Here is a 22895-nt window from a genome sequence, read left to right on the forward strand (position 1 = left end):
GTATAAATTTTATCTTATGTCATAAATTATGAACTAAATAATTGAATTTATAGTGTAAATCTCTTAATTTATATCTGAGGAATCTAATGCTAATGGTGAGTTGTTTTTTTTTGTAATTTTCATTATTTAAAAATCACCATAATACCTTGATAAAACATTGTTTCTGCCTGTTTCTAGAGTGGGACATCATTCTGCCTACCAAGATGACGTCTCAATACAAAATCAAAATGCCGTCCCATTCTAGAAATAGGTAAAAGCAGTCCAATAAAGCCAAACTTCTACATTTTCAAAACTAAATATACACAAAATTGAATTTCTATTAATTTAAAAAAGATTATAAGCCTCTTTCATAAACTGGTAAAAAAGTATATTGTTTGAAGATGCAGGATTAGTTTATTCTTTAGGTTCTTTGTAATATTTCAATTGATTAAAACACCACAAACCAAAAATTAAATTCTTGAGTATTTTGCTGTCCATTAGTATCAATTAAAATAAAACAAATAATACATTTCAAGGGTGTTATGTCACTGAAAAGTAGAATAATTTCAACATCTGTGGCCATTAAAACTACACATTTAAAACAGGTATGAAAAGGCTTTTTCTTATATGAAATATATATGATATTAATCTGCTATTAAGTCTTGATTTTTGTTTGTATAGCTTTTATTTTGTGTCTTTGTTGATCTGATTTCCAACTTGTATCTTTGTAAAAGTAACTATGATAGCAATGAAGTAGTATCAAATTTCCTGTATCCTCTCATGGTTTTGCTATTTAGCTAACATAAGATCATTCTGTGATCATTTTGTTTTTAAAAAGATCAAAATAGGATCTTCTTTAAACTATCTTTAATGTTTAGATTTTTTTTTTACACAAGTTGTAACAAAAATAACCAGAATAAAAAGTCAGAGAGCACCAGACTTTAATTTGGTAAATACTTAACAGCAGCATTTCCAACAATAACTTAAGTGACTGGTGTTTTTGTTAGCATTCACAATAAGAGCATGAATTCTTAAAAGCCACACATCCAACAATGAAATCTTAGTCACTTCTATCTATGCTGAGTTTGTTAGCATCCACAACAATAGTATGAATTCTTAAGGAACATGTGCCCAACAAAATCATTTTAGTCAACTTTACCACCTTAAAACTATGTCTAACAATATGATTTAGGTCAGTTCTGATATTGCTATGTTTGTTACCATCCACAATGACAACACAAATCTTTAACAGATACAGAAGACTATAATCTCAGTCACTTCCACAACATCCAAAACGAAAAGACAAACTGCCTTGGAGCTAGATATTGGTTCTATTACTGCTGTGTTTATTAGCATCCACAAAATATTTTTAAAAATGCTTAAAATTCATGTGTCTAACAATAAGATCATGATGAGTTCTACCAATGCTGTTTTATAGAATTTGTAAAAATAATATGAAAATATTATTTCATAAATCCATTTCCTTTTTATAAAAATCATTTAATTAAATTGATTGAAACACATTTATTTTCATCTTTAAGGAAGTCTAAAACTACTTATTTACATTTTCAGGCTTTATCATAGCTAAATTGAACTTATTATTCACTGAACTGAAAAATTAAAACAGCACCTTAACTTTTTGTATAGAATGCAAATGTTACTAAATTATCTCTTCTACAGAAAACTACAAACCTATAACTGGGTTGATAAATCGAAGAAAGATTACAGTTCCAACAGCACTGATGTTTGGAGGAACGTTGGGAAATCTTTTGTTCAAAACCTGGTAAAGGCAGTGACACATACTTCTCAACTGAGGGGGAAAACTATAATAAGAAAAATTCAAACCAAAATTTTATTGGCTTTACATGATACATATACTATTAACTCTCTTGTTGAGGGTTCAGTCTATATGACAAACCATGTGACCTCACTGTACTTGTTTAAAGCCTTTTTACATTTAATACATCTAACTTTCAGTATAGTGTGTACATTTTCACAAAATTTGGTACTATTTCAGTTCATATGTTTTTCACTCTTTTAACACATGGTTGGTCAAAATGACCAAACACATGCTTGTGGCTATCATGTGACTTACTGATTTGCATATTCAAAATAATATTAATATGATGTACTCCATTTTCTTTCATACATATACAGGATGTACTATTATTCTGTCATTGTCCAACAAGAACATTATTGTTTTAAAGTTTTTAGTACACATAACTTATATTTAACTAAAACATAGTACCATTGACAGTTTTGCCACTTTCATACAATCATAAAGAGAATTGATTCCTTATTTTATAAATTAATATAACATCCATGAATTATGCATAACATTCTTTATCATAGCCTTAGATAATCTAACACAAACATCCCACTTCATCAAATTATAATTTTATTCAACACTAACATACATCATGCTGAGCCAATTTGTTTAACCAAGGTGGTTATTAACTCATAAAAAATCTCATAATTAACATAGTAAATACATAAAATAAGTAAGTTTTTTTATCATACAATATATTTGTACATACTTTAACAAAATCCTAAGCGTGTAACTTTTTACATCTATAGTTTTATTCACCTCCACCAAAAGACTATTTGCCAGATTGTTGTCCTGGGCCAATCATTTTTATTATATTATTATTTATTATCAAGTTTGTTTTTAATTTGTAGTATAATAACCACCACATCCTTACCTATCTGCTGAGGAGATTATAGCATTAAATACCCTCTGAGTAAGTGAGATCAAGTTTCTTTGGTTTTCTTCTACATCCTCTCCTTCTTCCAATCTATGACAAGATAAATTATATTCCACAATTATCAAAAAATGTATATCACAACAGAGTACCTATTTCTCAGGGAAAAAAAAACAAACACATATATAATTACCAAAAGAAATAGTATATTCCTACGAAAAAACATCACTGCACAGAACATTTTAGAAAAAGATCAGATTCACTGAACAATTTCAAAAAAATATGTTAAACAACATAACTTTGATTATCACTTTTTTTATATGAGCCCAGGTAACACAAATGAGTGAAGAACAACAATGTATATATTACATTATACGTACTATAATTCAGTGCTGTCTTAATGAATCCTCACAAAAATTGGAAGTGTTTTATTAAAAGTTTGTATTTTATATACAAAGAATAACATTTTTAATCATGTATTTCAACTAAAAATTTCTTTCTGAATTTATTTTAGTTTCACTTGTACTCTTGACTAGACCAAGTACAAGGTGATTTTCAAATTATGGTTAAAAATAAGTTTTTTAATTTTAATTTTCAAAATTTCATTTCCTTAACCTTTAGAACTTACTCAATGAAATAAAAAGTTTTTAAAATGAATGTTTATATTTAATTTTTCCACTTATCTATCTTTTCATTAAATGTAGCAATTATTATCAACGTACAGTGCAATAAAATGTTTAAATTAAGAAATAAAGATATTTAAATATCATTTAATTATTCAACAGGGTGTCTTCAATTATATTCCTTTGGTTATATTTGCAATCTCATTTCTTTACCTTTTTATATATAATTTATTATTGACCCACAGTAACTAAAAAATCTCAATATGTTAAGGTATTATAAACAGGGACATGTAAACCTCTGGTTAAATGTTCTTGCACTTGTGTAGGAAGTTAACTCTTGTGAACCAAAGTGAAGTTCAGGCTATATTAAAAAGTATTTAACCTTTCAAATATGCATAAAAAAACCCCACAAAAGAGTAAAACCTAAGTAAAATTTAACTTACTACCTAACCAATATCTATTTAGATAAGAAAAAAAATGATAAATGTTAAAGAGGATGAAACAGCTTCACCATTATCAGAAGTTTGTTGTACTTGATAACAAATACTGCACAACAATTGGAAGATTACATTAAAATAAGCTCTTTATGTTGGTTATAAATATGTAAGACTCAAAGTAAAACGATAAAAACCTATAACCCAAGTGCTTTCGAGAAATGGACCTTTATTCTTTAGTTTATCTTTGAAGATTTACCTTTTAAAAGTGCCCAGGCTAGACGATTTTAAAATTGTATATTATGACACTTGAACCTATGTACTTTTTGACATCATAAATACATACTGTAATACACAATTGTAGTTTTATCATACGATGCCAGAGCACGTCAAAGTTTGACAGAGTTTTAATATTAAGTATATTTAAACTACAAATCTCTTTACATAATACCAAAATAGGTTTTCTAATAAGTTATAACACTTCACTCAGAGCATAAACTATTTTATTTGGACATTTCTTTGAGTATTAACCTGATAAGGATGACCTGCTGCAAGATGCATTTAATTTGCATAATCTCTAGAACAGTAATGAAGACGAAAAGTGTTTTTGTTTTTTTTTAGGTAAATGCTTATATTTCACTTTCTGTTTTCTGTTATCACCTATTTACAGTCCAATAAAATATTTAAAATTAAGAAATGGATTATGTACTTACCTTTTATCTCTTCATTGAATAACCTTAAAATACCTTCTTTGGGTCATATGTATATTTTCAAGGCTTTACATTTTCACAATTGTTATTCTTTTCCTTTCCATTTTTTTATCTTTTATTATTTTTGTCTACACACTTTAACAAATCCCCACAAGTGATGTAACATTGTGATCAGCAGAAAGTCCATTTTAGCCCATGGCATGATGTTTTGCTCTTGCTTCATTTTAGAATATACAATCAGTGAAGCAATGAGTAGAAAAACTTAAATAATCATTACACCTTTCAAATATGAATTTTATAATATATACAATACATAATTAACTAAAATACAAAAGATTAAAATGCAATTTAACATTATCTGCCTGGGCATCATTTACTGAGCATGTCATGATGTTTTAGAGGTTACATTCAACATTTTATTAAACTACTTTTTTGTTTGTATTGTACCCATTAGTATAGCATGAAATCATAGCTAATAACATATATTAAGTTTGAAGTTATCAATTTTAAGAGACAATATTTTAAAAAATCACAAGTTCCTCCTAGTGTGAAAATGGTGACATTTTTCTGTCGAGGCATTTCCTCATCTCTATTTTATTCACTACCCCTCCAATAAGTATGAAATGTAATGTAAATTACTCACTCTAAAATTGTCATTTATCATACAAACCACAACGTTTTATAGCTTTTTTTTTTATTATTATTACAGAGCCAGGAAAAAAACCAATCAGGTCTCTTGTCATACCTACCTGTATCATCCTCTCTCTTTCAGGATTTGATAATAGTTCCTTCTTATTCTTAACAATGTGCCATATATATATAATAAATATAGAGCCAAGGCTTTCATCTATTAAACAACATATTATATTACATTGTTTTTGAACAAAGAATCGTCAATTTCTGTTTACGAACAAGCTTTGGTCTCAGAGGAAAGTTAACGGCCAGCTTGGATGAATTTGTAATGGTTCTTTTCATGTAGTTAGAAAAACCAGAAAAATTGTGATAGTTATGAGAAATTGTCTGCTTTTTACTTTTTGATTAGTGCATTACTATCACTACTATAAAAAAATTAGGGTTAAATGTTAAGAAAAGGCATGGAGAAGTACTTTATTTCTTATAAAGCTGAGAACTGAAGCCACAATAACATAACAATATATCAAAACTCAAGTTTCCAATACAATTTTATATATTTCTTTTGAAATAAAAAAAAAAAAAAATTTAAATAATATAAAATTTTGAATTATAAGATATGTGATAATAATTTAATTAAAATGCATTGTGTATAAAGGGTTTAATTAGATTTTGAATGTAACTCAGTAACATGCATAAAAAGGATTTTAAAAAAGGCATTGTGATCAGAAGATTAACTGATAACTGAAGTCCACAATACACCCAACTACTGTGAGAGACATTTCTTGAACCTTTCCTTTATTAATGGATATCTTAAGTTATTATATTAATTGGTTACTAGTAAATTATGTCCACAACAACTTCAGCCAAAGTTAAACATCTTTGTTACGTCTTTTCCATTTATCCACCTCTTGGATTAGAACGTGACAATGAACAACTTAAATTGCTAATTATTTATATACTATCAACGGATTGAAGAAATATAAAAAATTTAAAATTTTCATGACAGCCTAAAGAGAAGCTGGATAAAGATTAATCTGATGATTAATCAGAAATCAATTTATTTTTAATGTTATATTTTTCTTACTTGTACTTATTCGTGTCAACTCATCATAACAGGGAGACTCCACTTGGGTGAATATTTACCTGATTAATCACAGTTGGGAAGAATACTAGCAGCATCTATTGCATAGTTTGTATTTGGCTGATTAATCAGAGTTGAGACAAATACAAGTAGGATATATTTTATGGCTTTTATTTCATTGATTAATTAGACTTTGAATAAGACTCACCTAGCAGGATCTATTTCATAGCTTGTGTTTGGCTGATCAATTAGGGGTTGGATGAGAGGTTCTAGAAGTGTATGAAGATAACTTGCACCATATATCTTAAAACAAAATGCCATGATCTTGCTTCCAAGGCTATTTCCTCTAAACAAAGTCTGCATACAGTCTGATACCTCCACCTACAGTATAATAACCAGTACTATTTTAATTCAAACAAGTGTTAACTTGCAGATACAAGGCTTTATGTGTACTTGATCAAGAACCCTCATTGAGAAAAAATGCACTTTGTTTAAAGAAAAAAACACAATGGAAAAGCACAGTAAAAAAAAATCTTGACATGAGTACTGCAAAATGAAAAATGAAAATTTGGTAGAGTCAATGAAAGGGAGTTGCATGTCACATTTCTGTTAGTGGAGGGCTGTTGCATGATGGTTTACATCAGAGATGCAGTTGAACCATGTTGAATGTAGAGTATGTGGGAGCTCAAGTTTTGTGATATGAAAAAATTGCATATATAGGGCAGCATTTAACAAGAATAGCTATTTATGTGAGATGATACACGTACTGTATCAGAATTTGTACACTTTCTTATGGATAGTCTGCCCATAAAGAGGTAAATATAATACTACACTTAGCAACTTTTTCACACTAGATTCAAGAATGCCAATAAGATAACTGGATTTAATCAAGAAGGTTATTCATTGAAGGTTATACACATCATGAATCACATGTCCAAGAAAAAGTGTTTTTTTCTTAGTCCAAAGCTACACAACATGCTTTTTGTACTGTATTAATTACAGGGAATAAAAACCCCAATTTTAATGATGTAAAATCTGTTAAATTACTGTTGATCCACTATGGAAACCCTTTGTAAAAGAGTGAAGAAAACTTGGTGGTAAACTTTAAAAGATGAATAATCTCAAACATGTCTTTCAAATTCAAATATTGATAAATGTGATTTGGACAAAACTACACTAATACAATTACCTCAAAACTTGCAATAAATTTAAAATCAGATTCAATAGAAAAAATCAAAGAAAAAAACAAAACAGAAAGGCTATTACAGGAAATAAATTTCTTCAATCAAAATCACTGACTAACAAAATTGTCAGTATTGAGACAGCATACATACCTCTTTATAAAACATACTCCATAGAAGAGGAGACAGCAAATGCTTAGCATCAAACAAAGTCACAAACACTCTTGCTAATTCATCCTGGAAAACATTTTATCACCAAATTATTCATTTCTACCCTTTAGTTAACATTCAACTCGATGTACATGACCACATCTTACAATATAGTTTTTGGTTAATGTTCAATTTGTTTTGGTTGCTACTTCTGGAAATCCAACACATAAAACTTTATGAAAAGATTTCATTTAAGTATATCTAATTCATATCCAAAAACAGAATATTTTATTAAATGAAAATCCACCTTCGTTTGTTGTAAGTTAAAATGTCTTGGATGATTTTGCCAAAGATACAGATAAGAGACAGAAACAAGTTTTGTAAGGATAAACAACAAAGTGGATTTTGGTTAGTCTGAAGGAATAGTATACTTGTTAAAAGACCTATTTGTGAAAGCACATCTGCTAGATTCTTTGAACAATCAGGAAGAAAACACTAAAAACTGTACAAGTTATTACATGTTACTAACTATAAATGGCACTTCTCTGACTTCAGAAAAGATGACAGTAATTCAGAAGCTACAAGAAGTTTGTGCAGCAACTTCTTATAAATATGCTATTTCTGATCTATACAAACAGTTTTCCTTAATGTTCAATAACAAAAAGAGAAAAGTGAAGAATATTTCTGTGTTAAAGAAGCAGCAATTTTAAAATACTTGAAGTGTAATTACTTAAAGATATCTCAGAAGAACTGTTAATATAGTCATACAGATTATGACCAAGATAATTTTTTGTGTTAACTTAATTGATGTGCCTGTGTTATTAGGTGTAAAAGAAAGGCTTGTAAATGAGCAACTAGACTGAAAATGAAGAACTCATTGATACAGAAATAGTGTTATTACAAAACAACCTCAAGAGTTTCATTATAATTGAACCATTTAACAGTGTATAAATAAACAAGTTAATTTGAGTTGTAACTAGTTGTTTATGTGTAATTTCTTTATTCTGCATGTGAACCTCATATTTGTGGCCTGTGAGATCCACTTGCAATAGCATGACCAAAAATTAAAAAAAACTAACATTGTAACAAGTGTGAAGTTGAACCCAATATCTAAGCCCATTGGTTGCCCACATTCCCATTACACTACCCAACATGTGACAGTTACTTCTACTATTGCTAGATCCATGATAATAGGATGTTATCCTAAGCTACATCATTAGTTGAACAATATTAAATTGACTCACAACATGGCAAAAGAAAGTCGTTTCAACTACATCAAAGCTGAACAATCTTCTACTTACCATCTGAGGAGTCATTACAACACTCGCTAGAGCCATGGCAATAGGAAGCTCTCCTTTGTCTCCTATCATTGTTACAAGTTGAACCAGTTGTTCATAGCGATCAGCAAGAACAGTTTCAGCTAACATATCAAACTCAGTTCCTTGCTGTAGAATCTTAGTTAATACTTCCATGAAAGCTGCCCTGGTCTGCAAGTCCTTATGATACCCAAGACCTGGTTTTAAAGTTCACAATATAACCAAAATAAAGCTAACATAAACTTTCATTTCTAAAAATTCTGAAGTAATGCACATTTACACGAAGATGATATTTTAAAGAAAATGATATGATTACTAATTTGTATTTAGATTTGAAAAACAGAATCCAAAGTTATTTTTTAAGATTCTTTGGTAAACAGATGAAAGTAAACTATTTTACATAAATACAGATTAATAAATAACTATATTTTCCTTTGTGTATCACCTTCACCAATTCTATAGAAACTAATATAAATTATATGTAACACTTTATATTCAGACATGCAAGATTTTGCATTATACTTATTATATTGTACATTAAAGCTTTTAACATTTTGTATTTAGACTAGTGAATAACAGGTGTAAGGCAGTTGAGACTAAATTTGGAAGCTTCAGGTTTTTATTTTAGCAAGGAAAAACTGTCAGAAGTTGATATTCTACATTCAAAATTAGGTAATATATCAAACTTCAATCTGAATGATGGCCCAAAATTAATAAAAACGAACATTTCATTAAGATTTTCCTGTAAACTAACATGTTTGACTATCTGCTCTGGTGAAGCAATCAACAGGATAAGTACCAAGAACACGACAAACTACCTGGTAGGCAACTAATTCATCCACACATTAGTTAAGGTAAAGAAGAACCTATGATGTCATTTCTGAACAACCCTGTAAAATTAGTTTGAATAATTCACCAATATCACTACCCTACCTATGGAATGCATCAAGCCGCTATCAATGTTAGCACTGAGGAGATTGGACATAGCTTGGATAGTGCAGGTTCGTAGTTCACTTAACTTAGATGTCTGCACCCTCTGACGATTGACATCTTTTTCTTCGGGAACCTCACTGCACTCATTCAGCAGATTCATGAAGAGTGAGAAATATCTAGGAATAATTACATACCAAAACTGCTACAGATTCCGCAAAGTTTAGGAAAAATTCTATCAAACCTTTCTACATATAATTTATAGTTAATAAGTCCTGGAAAAGATTCTTGATGTGATACCCAATTTATGTAATTTAATTCATTCAGAAACTAGTATTTCTCTTTAGTCAGTTTGTTTGTTTGTGTTTCCTTTTAGCAAAATTACATCGAGCTATCTACTGACTTCACCGAGGGGAATCAAACCCCTGATCTTTAGTCAGTAAGTACTTTAAATACAAGTTAGCAGTTTACTAGTTATTAGGCATATAGTATAACAAACTTAAAATACTGAGAAGTATTATACTTTACAAAATCATTATCAGACATTAGCCTAAACAAGTGAAACATTTATCACAGTGCAATACACAGTATTTGCTAGAATACATAATATATTTTTATTATTTCTAATTTAATTTTTAGATTTATTATAATAATTTGATAAAAGTGGCACAAAAAGAGCTAACAATCTATAAAGATGACATTGGAAAAACAGTTTAAAAATAAATACATTACTGGAAGAACTGATTATCAATAAACATGATACTGGAAGAACTGATTAACTGTAAATATACCACTGAGAAAAACTGATTATCTATGATCATGGTACCACAAGAACTGCTTATCTGTTAATCTATAAATATGGTACTGGAAAAATTGATCATCAATGTATAGTTAATAATATATCTCCAGGAGCTAAATGCTTTATAAAAGAACCATTTTTTTATTTATTTACTTTAAGAACAGTTGAGACTTAGCTTCCATAAGATCTCCTCTATCACTCTCTTCTGGCTGTAAGGGCAAACCTCTCAAAAGAGCAGCCACTGCTTGCATACAGGCCTGATCAAGATCCCTTGTCAAGGCAGTAACATCACCAGATCCTGGTGGTGCTATCTGGTGACTATTACCCATCACCCAGTCAGTCAGGTATTCAACCATTTTGTTACGAAATTTCATTTCTTGACGGAAGGCAAGGTCATCACGACGAGCCATCATGGCTTCTACTAGCTGACAAAGTTTGGTTTTAATGTGAATTGCATGAACTGTAGTGTCTAAATGACGAACATACCTACGTAAATTTAAAAATACAGAACAAAAATGTTTTACTATCAGATTAATTAATTACACGAATGCCCTAAAACAAGCCTATATAGTTAAATAAAAAGTTCTGCTGCTCTGCAGTTTCAAGAGATTCCACATTTTGTCTATAGTTTCTTCAGCCTTTTTTTGTACTTTATCACACAGCTAATTTCAAATTCAAATGTAATAAATGTTTTCATAATTTTAAACATATTTAATTTGTCTTATATTATTGTATCTACTTAGTAAATAAGTTTACTGAAAAATCTGCAAGAACAATCTCCCTAAACAAGTTGTTACTAAGATAAAGCTTTGACTTACTACACCCACAAGCAAGACAATACTAATGTAAGCATACTGAAACAGCAATTTCTACTAAGTACAAACTGTTTAAAGAAATATTACAGCCAAGTGAAGAAAGAAAAACATTTAGTTACAATGTTTCAAAGTATCTGATGTTACAATAAAGGTTACAATGTAGTTTAGAAAGTTTTAATATTACCAGTTATCAAGGTAAATCAAGATGTAAAATATGTAGTTCAGAATGTTTCAAAATTACCAATTATGAAAATAGATGAAGGATAAACAAAATGTAGTTAAGAATGCTTTAAAACTATCAGTAACTAAAATAAATAAAAGAGAAACAACATGTACTTTAATATGTTTTAAACTATCGTTTATTATAATAAACAAAAGATGAACAACATGTAGTTCAAAACGTTTTACATCAACATTTCTTATTATAAAGAAAAAGACAAACAACATATAATTTAAAATGTTTCATAGCATCATTTACTACAATAAACTGAGGACAAACAAATGGTAATTCAGAATGTTTAAAGTATTATTTACTACAATAAACTAGAGATGAACACATGGTTCAAAATGTTTTAACCAATGGTGTAAGAGTTTGGTCCAATGCAAGAATGAAAATATTTTTGTCATGCAATTTGTTTATTGCACCTATATAACCTCTAAAACCCCTATGATTCATATCTACAGCTTTTTTTTTTTTTTCAGGATACCTGTACATTGCTTGTGGTAGGTATTCTCCTCTGGAATGAACTCTTGCTAAATCAGCATTGTAGGGCAAAATGAATAGTTCATAATTCTGGTATCAAACACATACTATCATATTGAAATGTACTCTGTAAAAGTTCATGACAGGTGCACTTTAACCCCTACCCATGCATACAGAGTTAAAATACAATCTATTACAATAAATTACTGGTAAACAACATATAGCTTAGAATATCTTAAACTTAATATTTTCTCTACACTGAAAATATATTTCCAATGGATACATACCTCCTTTCATGGCTTCAGCCATTCTTGATTTGAATGCACAAATTTTGCTTGCCACTAGTTTTGAATTCCCACTTGATTCCATATGTATTATCATGTAATTCAACTGAGTTTAAGCATGCAACAACCCTCCACTAAAAGGAATGCAATACACCTTCCTATTGCATTTGACTCCCTCTACCTAGTTGAACCAGATCTTCCCTTCAACATCAGGCACAAAAAAACACCACCATAAGAGGGGAGAACAAGTGGGAAGTGTGAGATAGGTAAATATCCATTGGAAAAGTATTTTCAGCATAGGAAAATTATAATTTAGGACAGAATTATTTATTTCCTTTCACAGTTACAGATAAAATATCACTTGAGCAGGTACAGGAATTGGTGTAAAAATTACATAGATGAGCACTCCTTAAAAGCATCTGAAAAGCATAAACAGAGTGTGCAACACATCTTAGTCAGGTATATTCTTTACCCAAGTGGAGTTAACTGGTGTTGTTTCACAATCAAAGGGAAGAACAAGTAACCCATCCCCAAAAGGAAAAGAAATGTGTGTAAAGTGACTAGGGTGCATCAGATCAAAACTTGGAGGTCCACACGAGAGACACTGACAGGAATTTGAGCAACTCTTGATAGGAGGAGGCTCCTCAATTATTCACCTCAGGTGTAGGAACCAGAAGGCAAGAGGAGCCACCTTTCTGAGAACCTTAACCAACATGCAAACAAATCCAACACAATCTTGAACAATAAATGCTGAAAATGTCAATTTGGACAACATCAGGAAGGTGAAAATGCAACATGCAGGGTCAGTTTCAGTCAAAAGCCAGTCAGCAATGGGGACATAACATGTTGTCCATAGTAGAAAAGTTCTCATCACATTCATGTCTGAGGACTTATGTTGGCTGGCTCAGCTTTAGACATCTAAACTGATATCCAGATGGTGATAGGAGGAAGGGTTCCCAACTAGAGGAATAAACTGTAAAATAGATGGGAAAATCCAGTTCAAACTGGTGGCATCTGATATAAAATACCAAACTCATGGCAGAAGAAGAGTTTATCCCTTCTCGAGAGTGGGGTGGTGGAATTGTGCACACTCAGGAGGATTCCTTCATAACCCACCACCCCAGCAGCTTGAAGCTTGGCAAGAGGAACTACTCAGAGTAGAAGACATTTGCCAGAGTATACATAAAGGTCCTTCCAGTCCTGGCTAAAAGCATCCACAACCAAATCAAAAGATGTGGAACTGGGGACCAAAAGAAAGTTTGGCATTGAAATGAAAGCAAATGCATCCACTTGGAGAGTATCCAACTAAGAACATAGCCATTGGAATACTCAAGGTTGAGAAAACACTCTGTGGGTAGAATCTTTTTGTGATGGGAGAGACAATCCATGAAACTGAGGGTACCCAGTTTGTGATAGGCCAGCAAACAAAGTTGATGACTGTGAGCCCAGAAGAGATCTAGAGTGCAGGGACATAAGGACTGGAACTGAGCAATCCCTTGATTGGTAATGTAAGAGACAGCTGTCACTGAGTTGACAATATGAAGCATAACTGTCATGTCTCACAAAGATGACAGAAAATGAACAGTAAGGAGCACCAAAAGGTTGATCTAGAGACCTAACTCCTGAGGCCTCCTGTGTTATGTTATATGCACTCAATTCTTCCACCAGGCCATCTGTGAAAACAGACAATACAGACAGGTAGAAAAAATAGGTATCTCCATGATTGTGTTGTTTTTGTCTGATCACAAGAGAAAGTCTGACTGAAAGGATAACTGGAAATCTAGAGAGTATCTAAGAAGGTACCAATGAACTTGTAGCATCCACTCCAGGGAATGTATATTGGCATAGCCAAAAGGGATAAAAGCTTCCAGTGATACCCATGTCCACAAAAGATACAGAACCTCTTCCACAGGGAAATAAGATACTAATAGTGCTCTCTGAACTAAAAAAAAAAGAGCTCCATAGATATCAGATGAAGAGAAGGAGGATGGGCTTGACTAAGATGTGAGTGGAAAAACACCTCCTTTATGAACTAGGTATTGGGTGGGGTGGATAAAGAACTTTTCCACCTTAATAAACCACAAGATCAGCTTCTGGACATGTGAGGAAGACCCTGCAAAAAATGAACCAAAGAAGGAGCCAGATGTCCATAAAATAACAACAATTGAGCCTATAAGTATGAAAAAATTGGCCAAATGACTGGACCACCAAACAGAAAATGTAAAATACCAATTTAAGCATGAAAGGAAACATTGGGAATTAATAAAAATTGATCCTTGTGAGCAAAACATAGAAAATGTCATGAAGCATGAGTAATAGGGATCTCAAGATAAGATTTGGACACATGAAATCTCATAATCCCAAGCCCTTGAAGAAAGATCCATCTGAGAGACTGTTAAAATTCCATGGTGAACCAAAACACATTAATGATTCAGACAAGAGTAACTAACTGATTACAGGACACCAATTCATGGTCTTCTTGGGGGAACAAAAAGTTGAGAATAAATCCTGGAAACACAAGAGAGATCTGTGTGATGGTACCTTTGGTGAGATGGACTTGAGATGTTTTTCTTAAATGCTGGTAGGAAATGAGATCTGAAGAGAAGAAAGTAACTAAAACAGGTGATAAGATGGGAGGTGTGAGGAAAATGAGAGAGAGAGTTTGTGTGTGAAAACCAAGGGTTGGGGGCAAAAGTCTCCCCATCTTTTGAGAAAAGGAGACTGGCTTCTAAAGGGCCTGAATCCATAGGGTAGTCACCAGTAACACTCACATTGTACAGGGCATTGATGAACAATGGTATAACATATAGACATGGTCTGAGAAGAAAGAACTAGTAAAGAAGAGGAAGGAGAAGGAGGTTGGGACAATGGGAAGATAAGGAACTGTGCAATCTAGTAGATTCAACACAAGTCTCCAAAATGTCTGGAACCCATCAAAGACTGAAGCCTACAAAAAATGGGCTGACTGAATATCTCAAAAGAAATTCAAAGGGAAGGGACAGATATCAGCAGATAAAGACATGTTGGTGAGGAGGAGAGTTTGGGCTTCTGCCAAAGACTCTTGGAAGAATGATGACAATCTAGCAGTTACAACACAAGACTCCAAAATGAGTGGAACCAACTAAATAGTAGACCTCAGAAAAGGGGCTGATTGAAGATCTCACAGGAATTTCAGAGGGAAAAGTGCATACGAAGACAAGTTGGTGAATAGGAAGATACAGGCTTCCTCCAAGAAACCCTTAGGAGAATAATAGCAAGCCCAGCACAACAAATGGATGGATGACAAATAATGAAAGAGTGTTGTGAGGGAGAAATGGAGACAAGCAAATTATGTTTGAGAAAAATGCATGAAAATACCACAATCCAAATATCAAAAGGGGAAGAAGTAAATACAATTGTTGACCATTGTGAAAGGATATGTTGAACAATGATACACAAATCTAGCAGCCTCTGCAGTATATGGATAGCACAGTCTACTAGCTCTCACATATAAATGATCTACAAAACATTTAGCATACACCCCATATCAGGTTCAGGAAGTAAATCAAAAACTCAAAACTAAGTAGTGTAGTTGATAAGGAAGAAAAGGGATCAAATGACACAGGTGACAAAGATAAATAACAACAAAGCTGTGATATCATGTCTAAAAATGGTAACTGAGGTCAAGGTGCTTCAATAGGCTGAGAACACACCTGCACAGCAGTCTGTATCATCATGATCAAAGCCTTCAGGTTACAGCAGAATTGCTTGTCTATTAAAAGATCCCTCAGTCTACATGGAAGAAATTACCTCCTGACAAACTATGGCAACACATCATCTGCTGATAATGTTGTACCTGCAGCTGTTGTCATGGGTTATTGAATGCTGGTACCCTCAGTTACCACTGTAGTTGTAATTGTGAATTCAAAAATATTAACTGACTACCAGTAAATGAGGGAAAAGTAGAATTCACAATAAAATAAAAAATACAACTTGACAGTGGATTATAAACAATACTTTTAAATGTGAAAACCAATAACTGAATATTTTTAAAAGGTACTAAAGAAAAAAAAATGATTGAAACCAAGCATTAAGTCTTAACTCTGCTGTGCCAACTTGAGAAGTGAAGATTGGGTTCAATTGCACAGAGGGAATCAGCTGTTATTGGAGGGTGTCCCCCACTCCTACTTGTAGAGGGTTGTCACATGCTAACTTGCAGGCTTAAACACAGCTGAACCATGTAGTATACATGTGGAATTAGGTAAGGTTTAAGGCTAGTGGCAAGTGCAAATTTTGCACACTAGAGAGCAGTTAACTTGAAAATGGTTGTAACTGTAAGTGGAGGTAAGTAACAGTACTGAATTTAATATTCGCACCTGACAATAGCTAACATCATTCCCTCTATGCTGGTTACTCCAAGGTGTTCAGCAGTGTGGTCTACTTCATTTTCCAACACACTTTTCATTATGAAGATAATATGCTCAATAAACTGGGTGTTTGCATCAAGAACAATAACCTACAAAAGCCACAGGTGTATAAGCACATACAAAATTATAAATAACTATTATATAGTATTATCATTGAGAAAAGGAATATTTCACATCTCAACATCTGATACTTTCTTAACAAAACCAAACTCATATAAATACTTATAAAAACTAGCAAAATTAAAAGCATGAAAAATTACATTAAGAACTTGAAATATTAGTTATTTAAAAACCATGGATATCTCCTCTCAATTTGAAATACAAACTAGAAAGATCTCCTTTGAAGTTTAAAATCAAAATGCCATGACAGAAATTTGATTAAAAACATCAATTTGAAATACAGAAGCAAAATAACACAGGGAAAATTTGTTTGAAAACATTCAATTCGAAGTAAGAAAAAAGTAATATGAAACCCCAGAAATTTGATAAAAAAACATTGTTTTAAATACAAAAGCAATCATATACAGAAAAATTTGTTTAAAAACATCCTGTTTGAAGTAAAAAGCAAAATGATAAGCAGAAATGTAATTGAATAAAAAAGTTTAAACTTCAAGATCAAAATGACATACTACAAATTTTCTTTAAAAAGCAACCAGGGTTAAAAAACAAATGACACAGTAAAAACTGTTAATTCAGTGAAAAAAGCAACAGACATAGTGGAAACTATTGTTTCCAAACTTTGTGATTTACATTTTTTAAAATCAAATATTTATAATGCTTCAGTAAATAACTGTGAGAGCTTTCACCTGAACATGGTTTTTCAAATCATGATCAAGGAAACAGTTTACCTTGTGTCACAAGTCACCTATAATAAAACAATTTGTGTTTACATCTGTTTGTACATGATTAAAATATTTGAATTTTCTGACCTCTGATTATCATGAAACTTTTAGGATTCTGGAATATTGTACAGAATGATTTTGAAATTTCCTAATTTATTCACTTTTTAAATTTTGAGTTTAACAATCACTTCAATTTTACTTCTTGGTACTACCTTAGTACCTACTTCTTGAATTCTCACTGCCATTAGGACTGGGAATGGTCTACTAGTTTAACAGTGAGATGGACTGTGAATCTGAGTTCATGTTCAATTGATTTAAAAAAAATCTGAGATAACCCTATCTGGCTGGAATCATTTACTGCATATGTCACAAGGTTTTAGTGATTTACAACCAAAAGGTAGTTTGATTAAATTTTGAATATGTTATACCAATTAGTATAGCATAAATCTAGAGTTAATAATTCACATTTTAAGCATACACAAGTTTTAAGTTTTGATTTTTTGAAAGGCATTATTTTTAAAAAATCCTGAATTTCTCCTACTGGGAGATATGTGACATTTTTTCTAGGCATCCCCTATTCTCTGTTTTACTCACCACTCTGACAACAAGTAAGAAACTGAACCATAAGTTTTACAACCTTCAATTTTTAGGTTACAAAGCCATTAAATAGAAAATCAGACCCCTCTTGCCACACCCACTTATCACATCCTCTCTTTCAGGATTTGTTAATAGTTCTCTCTTACTCTTAATACTTTATTAAGCACAATTAAAAGAAAGCCAAGATTTTCATCTATCAAATGACATATTATATTACATTGTTTTCTGAATAGAGAATTGTAAGTTTCTCTCTTAATACAAGTTTTTTGTCATAAAAAAGATAATGACTAGTTTGGATGATCTTGTAATGGCTCTTGTTGCATAGTTAAAAAACTGAAAAATTGTAATAGTCATGGAAAACTGCTTTTTGGATGTTATTATTCTGTTCTTTGATTCAATTTTTAATTACATAAAAATTATTCAGTGTATTCTACCATAAGTATAAAAAAGTAGAGTTTAGTGACATCAAAAATTGACAGGAAAAAAAGATGACCTAGATAAGCACTTTATTTTATGTTTTTCACACTTATCCTTCGTTTATTATTATAAAAATAACTAAAATGTAAAAATATGGATGTCTTCAGGTTAATTAAGGTCAAGTTAAGTAAAATAAAAAAAATAATACAACTGTTTCAGGAAGAATGCATATGAGCAGCTTAGAGTAACTCATGGGTAATTTAATAGGATAGAGTAACATGAGCTGCACATTCCCCAAGTGATCTACAACTTATAATGACATGTTGTGTAGATAGACATAAGTATAAACAGATCTATACTGTTACAGGTTTAAAGCTACATGGGACAAATAAATATGGTTTCATGTTAAAATCTGAAGCCATTCTAGAAGGGGGAAAAAAATCAATTTTCTTTTGGTGGTTACAACATTGACCAAATTGACCAACCTTGTTCAAAGTTAGAGCAGTGAAAATAAAAGATAAAATTTTAATGGAAACAAATGTTTGAAATTTATTTAGAAGATTTTAGAGATTATATAAACCAATACTGATTTTAAATTATGAAAATTGTTTGTTAATCTTAACATAAAAATTGCTTTACATGCTATTCAAAACAAATACTTATTATATTCATGGACAAATCTCTTTTCTAGTTTACTAAAAACTCTTCACTAAAAATAGGATTTTATGTGAAAGACTTGCAATGTTTATTGAAAGCCTGCCAAATATTGTGAAGATATAAACACAGTATTAAACATTAGTAGTATCAAGACTATAAAGACCATAAATGAGTACAATTAGGTCATGTGGTTGGCTATATCAACTGAACTCATGTTGAGAGAGTTACAAGGAATATTAACTAAACTATTTAAACTGATACATATATATCCTTCAATTGTGTCATCTATATTGTTGTCATAATATGCAAGTTAATAATTAAGCCCTATTTTAAAGTTGTTTTTACAGTACATTCTGAATGAAATCTATTTGAAACATAAAGATTTGAAATACTGTGTTCATATTCTAGTTTGAATCAATGAATAAACAACTTTAAAATGGATAAATCATATAAATATAAGTAATAGCATGACAAAATAACAACTACAATTACCTGTCCTTGTGGGTCAAAGAATTTCTCTACTATAGCCTTAATCTGGTCAAACAGAATAGGATAGAGAGTTGGGCTCATTTCATGAGCTACCAGTTCTTTCACATGTTTCTGGATGTGTGTCCCAAACTTTTCATTCTGACAAACCAAAAGCCGCAGCAGCTGTCCAACAAATCTGCATGAAAACAAACAGAATGTGTTTCTCATTTACTGACATTATGGTAATAAATCTATATATATATATATATAGAAAAAAGTTGTAAATAAAAAATATATAATCAGATGAAGTTCATTCTTGAATAAATAAATTAAAACTTCCAAAAATTAACATTTTCTTACATTGAAAATATATTTCAGATGGATACTTATCACATCTCACACAAAGCTACTATGATTCTTGTTTACTCTCTAAGCAGTGGTAATTTTTTTGCAATCACTACAACAGCCTTTACATCCCCCATTAATTTTGTGCCATTTTAAAAGATGCACATTTTATGTGACTACTCTCCACCAGTAGAACTGTACTATCTGTAGTAGCAGAACCAGCTCCCTCTGCTATTCCCACTCATTCCTCACTTTCAAGAATAGGAGTTACTAACATAAAAACAATGAAAGTGGGAAGGAAATGTGTAAAGTGTTTGAGAAGAGGTAAGTACTTACTGGAAATACATTTTCAGTGTAAGAAAATGTTAAATGCCCTCACACAAAGCTAAAATCCCACACTACAATGTTCGAGGGGTTGGTTTATGAACACATATACCAAACCAAGTGGAAAGTGACCATTAAAATGAACAGAGTGCTCCAAGAAGAAACAAACACACCTGTGTGATACCATACTATTTCTGGAACAGGTACTTTCTTTGTCCAGGAAATAGGAAAGTAATGTAAAATGGGCAGAATTAAAAATATTGTACAGCAGAATGTGGTCATATTCTGTATAGCACTGGACCAGTGGTGGTATTGCTGTATCTTCTGAAGAACATGTATATCTCATTTATCAAAGGATCATGTTTAGAAACCTGGTTAGAAACGCTTTTAGTGAACCACAAATATCAACATCCAATAAGTGCAAGCTGTAGTAGAATATAACCCAATGAACTAGGAACCTACCAAACCTCAACCTGACAGATGTTAATCAGTAGCTCATTCTTGGCATTAGTAGGCTGTGCTCTGTCAGAAGAAAAGGGTTAACAATGTGGTGGGAAGTCTGGAGTAATGTTCGACTGCAGACTATGTAATGGGTGCCTGTAATTCCCTATTTTTAAAAGCAGACCAACCCCGATTTATACAATAAAAAGGTCAACAGGAACTGCTTTGCTTATGAAGTCCATGAGCGATGATCCACCATAGATTGAAACTGATTGATATTTAGTATGTATGCATGTATATATATATATAGTTTGGTATTACCTAAAAACAAGATGAAACAAAAATAAATTAAAAAATAATAAATGAAAAATGCTGCACTAAATAAAAATTAATTATTATGTTACAGCTTGTACCCTAGGATCTTTTTAATTTGTGCAGCATTTTTAATTTATTATTTTTTAATTTATTTTTATTTCAGTTTGTTTTTAGGTTATAACAAACTAATATAGTTAATCAGAGGTTTAGATTTGCTGTTTTTAATGAAGTCCTTCCATTTGATTTTCTTTACTTTATCAGTATTAATTATCTCTGAAATACACACACACACACCACAGGGTAAGCAGCCAGTAGTCTTACAGAAAGACATCTCTACAACGAGAATTATATGGTTACTCTAAACTAGTGTAGGTTTGATGCATAGCATACCTGATAAGCAACATCCACCACAAGGTAAGATCTGTAAAGTAGGAGTTACTATTAGAGAAATTGAAAAGAAAACATTAAAGAAAGGAAGTGATCAGATTTACCCATATCAAAGGGGAATTAACGTGTGTATAATTTCCATTGGAGGTTGATGCTGTCCACTATAGGAAGATATAGCCAGGTTATGCAGATAATTTGTGATGAAGGTATCAGGAGCAATCCACATCCTGGCCTGAGTGATCTCTTCCAAGGGATATCAAGGGGGTATAGCCAAAGACACAGTGATATTCAAGATATGATGAAAAAAACATTGTGGAGATGGTGGCCTTCAATGACTAAATCCAAATACACCAGCCTAATGAGTAAACAAACTCATCCAGTATACATAAAAGGAGACAGAACAGAGGATGTGGAAGAGTTCCAGCAATTAAAGGTCAGAATAGTGAACCATGAAAGGAGGCAGTACATATCATATATCTCCTTCAGGATTGAATCTGACAGGGAAACCAAACAGAAACTGAATGGGAGAACAGGTGGAAAAAAGCAGGGTGAGAACGCCAAACCACCTAATCTAGCAGTATGGTCATAGGAAGAAAAAACCAGTTGGAACAAAAGATGACAAAGGAAGATAGTAAACTATACAGATAACATAAAAAGCACAAATATCTGAATGAAGATTACCACAAGCAAGAAGGAGAATTAGATATGTCCCAAGAGAGATACGGTAGATAGAGCAGGAAAACAAAGGTCTAAATGGAGGATGAGAAGGGGCATAAAGGACAACAGTGAGGATCAAATAGGCAATTAAATGAAAAGGACAGGGGAATGTAAAACTAGATGAAAACTGGAGAAAGGGAGGAAAGTCAACATGGCTACCACTAGTTAGGCATGGGTGAATGGACAAACCTCAGTCAAACAACTGGGTGAAGAATAGGAAAAAGTGAGGAACTGAAGGGCGGGGAGAACATAATCCATGGTGAAGAGACCAAAGCAAGAAGGTATACTTTCAGTGGTAAATGGACATGGAAGTAGGTCAAATGGATTGGGAAAGGAAATATGCAACATGTGAAGTCAGTCCCAGGACTGAGACAATGGACCTGACAAAGGCCATATTTGAATACAGAGAGTGGTGACATCTTTGTAATGAGGGATAACTCTCAAGAAGAATCTTACTGGGGGAAGTTAACTGATCCATCACCAGAGGCTTGAGAAACATGATTATGAACACTATGTGATCAACCAGACACCAGAAATTAACTGGGAGACGAGGTAAAAACTCCAACCTAAAGATGAGTAAGTGAACAGATGTAACTCTGAGGAAAGTATAGTAAGAAACATCCCACTGTGGTCCAGACT

General features: G+C 31.9%; 1 protein-coding gene across 1 annotated transcript in view; it reads right to left on the reverse strand.

Annotated features, from left to right (window-relative positions):
* LOC143244593 (neurofibromin-like) overlaps nucleotides 1-22895 on the reverse strand; it is a 141182-nt gene that overhangs the window by 69612 nt on the left and 48675 nt on the right. The window contains 9 exon segments of the mRNA XM_076489559.1: nucleotides 1672-1802; nucleotides 2682-2774; nucleotides 6371-6543; nucleotides 7497-7580; nucleotides 8795-9006; nucleotides 9743-9918; nucleotides 10692-11024; nucleotides 16696-16835; nucleotides 19752-19923. Coding sequence (XP_076345674.1) covers nucleotides 1672-1802; nucleotides 2682-2774; nucleotides 6371-6543; nucleotides 7497-7580; nucleotides 8795-9006; nucleotides 9743-9918; nucleotides 10692-11024; nucleotides 16696-16835; nucleotides 19752-19923 — 1514 coding nt within the window.

Source organism: Tachypleus tridentatus, chromosome 2 (assembly GCF_004210375.1).
Source record: "Tachypleus tridentatus isolate NWPU-2018 chromosome 2, ASM421037v1, whole genome shotgun sequence".
NCBI lineage: Eukaryota > Metazoa > Arthropoda > Merostomata > Xiphosura > Limulidae > Tachypleus > Tachypleus tridentatus.